We start from the raw sequence: 10,391 nt of genomic DNA on the forward strand, positions 1-10,391 counted from the left end.
ATTGATATGCTAAGGTTACCCATATCGGCCTCGTGTTTGGTAAGGTATTTCTTGGGTTGTCACTCCACGAATAGGTCCTTATATGTGATACTTGGGCAAAGACTATCGAACAGGGAAATAACAAACAAAACCTAACATCTCTGCTTGGAACATATCCACAAGCCCACCACATAAACCACCATCATCAAATCAACTCTTTGCCCAAGTCCGAGGGTTCCATGCTACTATTTCAAGTTCATTATCACCATTGCATAAGTCCATTAAATCAGGTATATGACACTTCCCAACATCCAAAAAGCATGGCTAAGCAAATCTACCAGAAAAGGACACATAACCATAACCCATCTAGGTTTCAAAGGATGATAAGGGAAAACTAGGGAAAAATCCTAACATAGGTGACTACCCATCATATTGACAGACATTGCAAACAATTTGTAAAACAAAACATTTAAAAAGATAGGTAAAATATGATCAAGGACACTTGCCTTTTACCCAATGCTGCTTAGTGTTGTCGAAATTTTGGTCTTGAAGTCTCTCGAACTGCTCCGGAACGTTATTTACTAATCGCGAGAACTACCGACAAACAACACAAAGGAAAACACTAAGAACAACATACCAAATATCATTAAAATACTTTAAAAATACTATGGTTGGATAGGTATAATTTTAGAAATATTTAGATGCAAGAATCGCCTAAATTGGAGTTAAGATGAAAAGAGAACAGCTTTCGGGAGATGGATTAGACTGAAAAGGAAGACTAGTTTAGTGGAATTATCTTCCTATGGGAAAAGGCTTTATTGCACAATCATTGTGCCAGGATTGACAACATCATTACGTAAGATTCAAGAAGTGTAGGGCAGACCAGACTTCGCTGACTAGGCTAAGGAGAATGATGTGGTACTGACTTGGCATGCTATGCAAGTACCATTTTAGATTAAAGATGGGATACGCTGAGATCTAGTCTCAACCACCTATGATGGATCAAAAAGGCCAAATGTTGCGCTTCTAGGTTAAGGATACTACCGGTGACTCTATGTAGCGGTGATGGTTTGGGTTTCGTCGGAGATGGCGATCGGGCACATGGCCACTGACATCGATGTCGGGCTTCGATGGTGTTTCAGCAAAACGCGGGAAGCATAGCGTAGAATGTGGAAAAACTAACTCAGCGGTATGGTTGGTTTTGGAAGGGGTCATCCGAGGTAGCGACAAAACAGCGATGACTACTGCTAGGTTTGGTGGTGACCGCGAACAGATGCAGGAACGAAGATGCTCGCGTTCCCAGAGATTGGCTTTGAAATTTGAGAAACCGTTTGAAAAGAGATGTTCATATATCCTGGGAATACAATGCTATGGCATGGGTTTTGATAGATCATCCATTGAGAGGAAGAACAATTAGCAGAGATGAGACAGGTGATGGCTGCGATGTGTTGTGGTTGGCAATGGCGTCCTGGTCATGTCGTTGCACAAACAGGATGGTCTCCTAGGGTCATGTAGAAGACTCGATGGGATACGCTGTAATGTAGTTGGTGCATCCATACGGCTTCCAGATTGACGGGGAAAACGAATGCAAATCCAGTGCGCGCACAGAACGCGTCCAGAAACCGGATAGCAGGTATGTTGACCTTGATTCTGGTGGTTTGGCTGCTCTACTGGCTGACCTGGTTGGTGAGGGTGTGAGAAACATCATGGGACATGTGCTGGTGAATGGACGTGGTGAACGGTGCACTAGTTGGTCGGGAACGTCGATGCCAATTGGCTACAGCTCGGCTGTTCACGACAGCGACAGCGACAACTGTGGTGACGAAGATCGGGCTTTGGCCGGGGCTAGGGCTTGGCTAGGGACTTAGTATGATGCTAAAAAAGTAGTAAGTGAGGAGAAGAAGGGGTCCTCACCTTGCTTTGATGGTCGAGGAAGGAGGATTCGCAAAGAAGACAATGAGGTAGCGCAACACGGGCGGCGGCAGCGGCGGCTCTGACAAATGGTGGCGCATGGATAGGGCAGCAGTGACTTCTAGGGCTTAGTGGCATGGAATAGGGATAGGAGAGGGCGTGCAACTCATATTTATAGGGCTAGGGCGGCTGGTTGAGGTGGAGTCCAAAACTGAACATGAATCGGATTCGAGTTCGAGTCGGTTACAGTTTTCTTTTTCGTAGCTCTCTATTCCGAGGGTGATATCTCCATCGTATGGACTTCAAATTGGATGTTTCTAGACTCTAAATTATAGTACCCAAAAATATCTACAACTTTGGTATTCATTGGTTGAACTAAGACTTACCTGCGCAGCACTGATTTCGGGGGCCATAACTCCTAGCTCCATTGTCCAAAAGGGGACTTCCATAGGTTCAAATCGAAGCTCTCGATGAGACCTTGGTATTGTCAAGATTTGCATTTGAGGTCGTTTTGAACTCCGAAACTTCATGGGAAGATGAGGCTGTCCAGAACTCCGTGAAAATTTACAGATTTCGTAGATCCTTTATTGGGCCATCTAGAAGACTTGGCTAAGGGTTTGGACTTAGCAAGATTGAGCCCAAAGACACTTTAGGTATATCTATGGTTTAGAAAACAAACTTTTGCAGAGAAATTTGAATGAGGATTGAATTTGAATTGAGCTTGGAGTGAATTTAAGAGAAACGAAAAATGAGGTTGAACAAGAATAGGAGCAGATAAGGAATTTGAATTTGGATTTGGGTAGAATTGAGAAAGTGGAGAGATTGGCTTTAAACAAAGATTTGGATAAGATTTGAATTGAACTAAAGAAGGATCAGGTATGATCAAGGATTGAATAGATGATGAATTCAAAGATTTTGAATTCCAACCATTAAGATCCTTAACTTATTCACTACTAAGTTTTGTAAAAACTTTTTCAAAATCTTTTTCACTCAAAACACCAAGGAGAAAGAAAAAATAAAAAGAACTCTAATGCATTTACCTGGCTCCTAAAAAAACTCAGCATGCAATGCATGCAAAATAATAACCTATATTGATTGATTGATTAGGAAAATAGGTTTTAAACCTATGCTACTGGTGAAGCTATTCAATAATCTTGGAAAATTTTAAAAATTTAAGAAATCTGAAAATTAGGGTGTGACAGCATTCACGAAGTATGTTTTGATGGACAGGATCGTACAGAGACATAAACCCTCGGTGATCTACCAACAACTGTTCCCGGTAATAATTCCTCCATCGCACATCAATTTACCATTATAATATGCATTCCATAGAACTAAATGTATCATGCACAAATTTTTGCAATGTCACAAGCAGCCGCAGGGCACCAATCTCCGTTGGTTCTATGTTACCCAGTATATGCTGCAAATTGTTCCCTCTAGTCCACCAGTATATCTGTCGATTAGTTTATAGTATATTAAAATGCATTTTTCATCGTTGTGCCTAACTATTTTAATTTTCTTCTAAAGATATATAAATTTCCTACAAATAATATCTTGAAGGACAGTCTTATGTACATTAAAAAATGGCTCATACATTTTATACATGCGAATGCGGAGATCATAAAGGAGAGCGGTAAATTTCATGATCATGACAACTTCTAGGAGTAAAGGTTTGTAATCTCAATAGAAGATTTTCATTTCAATATATTGAAAATGCTTGCATCTTGCAGTATATTGACATATTATACCATTATGGCTAATGATATAGAAAATGAAGCAAATGAATTCCTTACATCCTTACTGTTATTATATCACAAACTGCTAAAAACTTTGAGCCTTCTGTGATATTTCATAGTACTGATGGCTCGTTATTGGAGCCATCTGTAGAAATCTTTTGTACAGATGGTTAAATCCATTTATACAACTCTGATTTGTATAGATTTTTCTCCACAAATGGTTCAAAAAAGCATCTCGCACGGGGATTTTGAACCATATGTACAAATATTTTCTCTAGTAGTGAGAGTATAAATCTATTCAAATAGATGTGTCCGCGGTCACATATGCTGTTACAGTGGTCTTAATGATTAGCTCAATAGTGTAAGCATGTGTGACTAGGTCGTGGGCCTGTGTTTTGAATGTGCATGCTTTGAACCTCGAGTTGGCAACAATAGGGTGTCCACCAACTCTAAAATGTGAGAACTGGTGGGATGGATCATATCTCCCCTAGGGCCAACAATCCTATATTCTTATCAACTCTGTTTTTCTCAACTGCTTTAAAAAAGTTTTTGCAAACTAATCCTCTGCATACAAAATTTGCTTTCTATAAAACCTATAGAACCTAGGGCATTGTCCTTGTTCTACCCTTATGCATCTTCTTATTTCTCCTTGAGGTAGGACTTGCTAAGTACTTTATGTACTCGCTCTTACTTTATTGAATTCAGATGAAGATTATAGAATGACTACGCTGATGGCAATGAAAGGTAGAAGATTAAGGTTTAATCCACACTTAAGTTACCTATAGGGCTTGGGTCTACCCGTTAAGTTTCTGTTGCATTGTAAGGCTCTAATTCAAGTATAGTATTCAAAGTATGTCTGTGATGTCCATTATGTTGAAATTGTACGTATTAGCTACTGATCTAAGGACTGATACAAGTTGCACAAAGAGAACCAAAGGTAGGATACAACAATTGGATCTCATTTTGTTGCATTGATTCTAATCAACGCCATGATTTAAATGGATTCGAAAGTAGACTTATGATTTAAGAAAAAAAGACATTTGATGTTTGAGATCCAAATTAATTACTCACCCACCTCAACTAACCTAGAGTTGACACTTGTCCTCCCACTCTGACTCACACCCACATGTATGCACCATCACCCAGTCCACGCCCACATCGCAACCATCTACATGCCACTCAAGAATCTCAAACACCAAGCTATATCCGCACTACCACAGAGTCATTGAAAGCAGACAATATGTCACAAACGGTTTCTTTAGGAGCTGTCACAGACAAAATATCCTCAGATGGTTGCTAAGACAGACGTGTTTATAACAAGATAGGAGTCTAGGTATGAATGAACTCATAGACGGTTTTTACAAATCCATCTATTTCTATTATACAGACACATAAGACATTTAAAAAAATATGTCTATGATATTGTCACAGAAAGTTTCTTGTAAGATCTGTCTGTATCTATTCATAGACACAGAGGGATTTTATAAACACCCGTCTATATTTAAAGACCGTAAACATTTTCAAATTTGACCGCCCATCTTCCTAGCTCTTTTGGCTTTCAACACACATAAACTACTCATCTCCTAAGGCTCTTTTGGCTCCCCACACACACAACCCTTCGTCTCCCCTCCATATAAAGTGGTGAGGAGTGTTCTTCCTCAGTCGCCATATCCAAGTGTCCACTACACTGAGATGCGAGGAGTCTTCTGTGTCCTCACTCACCATCAGCGTCGGAGAAGCGATATCTCGGCAGGGGCTGAATCCCTTTCACTGCACCGATGTGAGTATCATATTGTTTCCTTCATGGTGGTTTTCATTACTTCCATCTGTGCAATTGATGGCACAACCTTGTTTCCATCATAGATCTGCAACAATTTACGACAATTAGGAGGTGGTAGGACAGGGTTGTCCCTATGGCAGCTTCAACAACGCGGATGCTTAGCGTCGACTTCAACCTGATGGACTTCGTCTTCTTCGCTGCTATGAAGGCCCCTTCTGTCAACCCTATGTATGCCAATGTTCTCCATTCTGTTCTACCAGATGGAAATTTCTCTATTGTTGTTCATTAGAATCGAGAAATTTTCGTTAACTCCAAGACAGACTTGAATGCCCATTTCTTGCTGAACCATGGCTAGTAGTTTAGCAGCAACACAGTCTGGTTTTGGCTGATGCGTGAGATCATCAAGGTGTAGCCAAGTCCAGATGACCACAAGATACTAATTTAAGATGATTCTTGGTTTGATATTGTGTGCTAAAACACATGAGACTGAGATCTTTTTGAAAAACGGCGTCGATCGACCCAAGTTTGTCGATCACTTTTCATCTTTTTGGAAGATGGCGTCGCCATGATATCAATCATTTCATCCTTTTGAATATGATGTCAATCGACCAATGATATATAGCAAGTCAGGTTTATGTGTTCTGAACAATGTATGATTTGCATCCGTATGATATTCTTAACTTTTGTGATATATATCTAAATACATATGTTTTGTGTTCTGAATAATATGTCAATATGTTTAATTTGAGAATCATAAAGCATCTATCACAAAAGTTAAACATCATAGACTGGTTCAAATAAAACCCGTATGTGACTCTTAATAATCATAGACTAGTTTAAACAAACACCGTGTATCACTCTTACTATGCTTAGACGGTTATCTGGAAAATCTGTCTGCAAGTGTATTGCAAGCGGTTTAGAAGCTGTATGTAAAAAGCTCGACATCATAAATACTTCTGCAGAGACAGAACCTACAACCATCTATGATAGGATTTAAAATCCATTTATAAATATCCATTGTGGTGTAGTGCCGGAAGCTCTTTAAGGGCCTGCTACCTATAGGACTAGCTCACATTCTTGCCTAACAGATCCAAACATCCCCCAGCCCAACACTCAACATGGATCTTCGCAAACAACGCACAGAAAATAAGGTGTGGAAGAGTATAGAATTGTCCAGACGAGCTATATAAAAAATGTTTCAGATAAGTGAGGAAGAAAAATGTCTATTGAGAATTGGGTTGACACGAATGAAGAACCTATAAAACTATCTAGCATCACTTCATGCCACAACAAAATTTGTCTGGTGACTACCAACTCAATGTCTTTTTCCTACGCCTTCAAATCTATAGCGTGCTGCAGCGCCGACGACGATGCATCAATCGTCATGGCGTGCACAACGGGCGCCTTCAACGACGGGTGGGTCACCGTGATGTCGTACTCGCCGTGGACGAGGTCGAGCTCGACCACGCCGTCCGCGTCGGTCATGGCGGCTATGGGGTGCGTCTTCCACTCGGCGATGAGCTTGTCTACGACGTCACCGACGGGAAGGTTCCGGAAGTTGCTGTCCGTCAGGCACATCACGTAGCAGCCGTACACATGCCACGCCCCCCACATCACGATGCCCTGCACGTTCGGGTGTCCGTACCCTTCCCTCAGCACCTCCTCCAGGTAACTCGCCTGCATAGCGCCTGTGGTGACGTCGACCTCGGTGAGCCAGATAGGGATCCCAAGCTGCGCGAGCGTATCTAGCGTCGCCCTCATGTAGGGGATGTTGGGCGTTGAAAAATGGCCCTCGAGCCCGACGGCGAGCTTGAGGCGGCCGTTTCCGGCGTAGGAGCGTATCTGGTTCATCTTGGCGGCGTACTTGGTGGGCATCGCGTTCGCATCGATGGGCTGCTCCAGCGTGTTGAACTCGTTCATGAACAGCATTGCCGCGCTGTCTAGCTGCCCCGCCTGCTGGTAGATCTGCGGCGACGCCTCCGCACCCAGCATGCTCTCGAAGAAGTTGTAGTGGAGGTTCTCATTCACCACGTCCCACGCGATCACCTTGCCGGCGTACCGCGTCACCACGGAATTGAGCCGCTTCTGCATCGCCGCCAGCAGTTGGGTCGAGTTCAACGGCTTCACCCACCCCGTCTGCGACTTCTTGTCGTCCCAGAACACGTTGTGGCCGCGCACCTTGATGCCGTGCTTCTGCGCGAGCTGCAGCATGGCGTCCGGGACGCTGTAGTCCTCCTGGTTCTGGCTCCTCTCGGTGCTGTACCACTTCATCTCGTTCTCGAAGGTGGCCACGGTGAACCGCGACGTGAACCACTGCTCGTATGCCGGGTTGTCGAGGATCTCCTTGGTCATCGCGTTGCCGAACGGGAAGCCGGCTCTCGAGACCTTGACGTTCAGGGTGGCGTTCGCCAGTGGCTTCCCGTTGGCAGCCTGGGCGACAACCCTGACGGCGCTCTTGCGGGCCCTGTTGGCGGACAGGCTGCGCTGCGCGTTCCATTCGTCAAAGGAGAAGGGCTGCAGGGAGACGCTGTCCACCAAGAAGTCCACGGCGGCATCGGCCTGTATGCACAAATTATGTTAAGCGCAGTTACTAAAGATTTGACTGAATTCGCAACAATGTTTGACTGAAGATGTCTACTACCTCGAAGTAGAGCTCGGCTGGACCCGAAGAGTATGCAGTCATGCCGCCCTTGAGCATGGTCCAGCAGCCGGCCTTGGCGACCACGGTGCCAGCGGGGATGAAGGAGCCGCTGGGATCCTTGACAACGGCCTTCACGTCCACCCCGCTGTTGGACACCTGCAACCATGCTGCGTACATCGACGCACACACAGAGTTGGATTACTAGGCCATGAGAACTGCATGGATGTATGATTATGTAGGTGTAATTGTTTAGATAATGAAATAAAATTATCCCAGCCTGCTAAGAATTATATTTGAGATTGCCCTTAGAACTGTACCTGAGAGGGCATAGTGCGTGTTGGTCTGCATATGGATCTTCTGGATGACGGTGCGCGACGGCCGGGCGCCGTTGCTGAACGCTTCGGCGAACTTGTTGCCGGACGGCGAGGATTTGATTGCGGCGTTGGCGCCCCAGGGCACCGACCAGCCCATCAAGCCGCCGTTGAATTCGCTGTTCTGGATGATGCCGCCGCTGTAGAGAGGTTTCATTGGGTTGCTCATGCACTGGGGAACAATGGAGAAAGGACGAACAGCGCATATTCACATCATTTATTTAGAATAATATTCAAATCAGAATTTCTGGGACTAATCTAGTATGAATTTTGGTCGTCGCACCAAGTATACGGCTGTACACAGGCTCAAATAATCAAAACCTGAACACAGAATTGACTGTTCAATTAAGAATTAGAAGGTTTGTGGCGTAAATTTTCGATTTAATACTTTACTGCTTACTAGAGGAACGGAAAATAACTTCTTAGCTGTATTAATTATTAATTACTCAATATTATGTATTATTATTGATCAGTGGTAGTTAAATGGGAGAATACATCATTATCAAAAAATAAATAGGAGGATACATGCAAAAAACAAAAATAGCAGCTAAGATGAATATCTAACTTCCCGCTGCGGAAGGATCTCTGCTTTGCGTTGTCCCTTATGCGAATAGAAATATTCTGTGTAAGCCATGATAATCTCTATTCTTTAAACATTATCTTTTGTTATCTTCTTTTTTTCAAAAATGCTATATAAAAAAAGTTAAGGAATATAGAATGTCTATTGTGCCGGATGATATTATGTGTGAGTGATGTACCGAGAAAACAAAAATGAAATGAAAAGGACTTCTTCCAAATGTTGAAACAAACTTGCGCACAAAAAAAAAAAGAAGAAACTGAATTACTTGCCACAATGCTCGCTGTATGGTCGTAGGGAACTGATTTAGCCATTCCTAAAAACATTCGAGGAACAGATGCATACATCAGCATTGTTTGTTCTTACAAAATAGCAAACATGAAGATAACCACAAAGTGCCATATATCAAAGAAAAACATGCAAGAGAAAAAAATAAACTTTTCTAACAATAGAACAGCGTAACAACAAGAACAAACTAACCTTCAAGGAAGGAAATGCAGAGCAACAAGATCACCAAATTTCCCATGCCTATAACTCTCACCGTGTATGTCACTTGTACTACTAAAGAGTTGATCTACTTGATGGAGACAGGTGAATATATATTGGTACTTGAGAAAGAGAAATTGGTAACCTATAGCTACTTTCTTATTTTGTTTTAATGGGTACTACTACATATACGAAACGTAAGTATAGCAGAGAGTTAATGCTGTAAATGTGTGGATGCATTTGAATCGTATTGTTTTAAGAGCTTGCTATAATGTGTATATGCTCTATTAGAACTACTATATATACGAAACGTAAGTATAGCAGGGAGTATCAGATTTTTACATTCTTACATGCCAAAAAGAGTTGATTTGCTAGCCGGATCTTTTGAAAACATTTTATCCATGCATTTACAAAATTAAAAGTGCCCAATTAATTTTATCGATTTCAAAATATCTCAGTATATCTTTCTTATTTCTCACGTAGTGTATCAGGTAAATAAATAAATGTTTAGTAAAAGATTGGCCACACTCTGATTGTGACAGTTTCTTCCATATTTTGTTTGGAGAATATCCAATTAATTAGATGAGATAGCACTGGGCTGCATAATTAATATGATATCAATGGATAGATGCATGCCATCTAAAGATTTAGCATGGCATTGTGCTGCAAATTAATTGGATGAATCTTAGTAGAACCGCCTTCAGATCTTTTTTAATGGTTGTTTTTTTGTTACCCTGAAGAAAAACATGAAGGGCGATGTTATTTTTATCCAGGTTAACACATGCATCTTTTGAAAAATAGTATAATGCATGAAGGGTGATGTTTGGAACAACTACTGCAAATATAAGAAATTCGAGTGTAGATGTTCTGAAAATTTTACAAAATTTACTAGAGGGATGCCATGCTCTGA

General features: G+C 42.0%; 1 protein-coding gene across 1 annotated transcript; it reads right to left on the minus strand.

The window, feature by feature from the left end:
• Positions 1 to 6,735: 6,735 nt before the first annotated feature.
• LOC133903927 (endo-1,4-beta-xylanase 5-like) lies at positions 6,736 to 9,533 on the minus strand. The gene is made up of 5 exons (XM_062345416.1): positions 9,476 to 9,533; positions 9,268 to 9,311; positions 8,365 to 8,590; positions 8,048 to 8,214; positions 6,736 to 7,965 (listed from the first exon to the last, which is right to left on the minus strand). Exons 1-5 carry the CDS (start codon positions 9,519 to 9,521, stop codon positions 6,736 to 6,738), a joined length of 1,713 nt encoding a protein of 570 aa, XP_062201400.1. The 5' UTR covers positions 9,522 to 9,533.
• Between the last annotated feature and the right edge of the window lie 858 nt (positions 9,534 to 10,391).

Source organism: Phragmites australis, chromosome 21, assembly GCF_958298935.1.
Source record: "Phragmites australis chromosome 21, lpPhrAust1.1, whole genome shotgun sequence".
In the NCBI taxonomy this organism is placed as follows: domain Eukaryota; kingdom Viridiplantae; phylum Streptophyta; class Magnoliopsida; order Poales; family Poaceae; genus Phragmites; species Phragmites australis.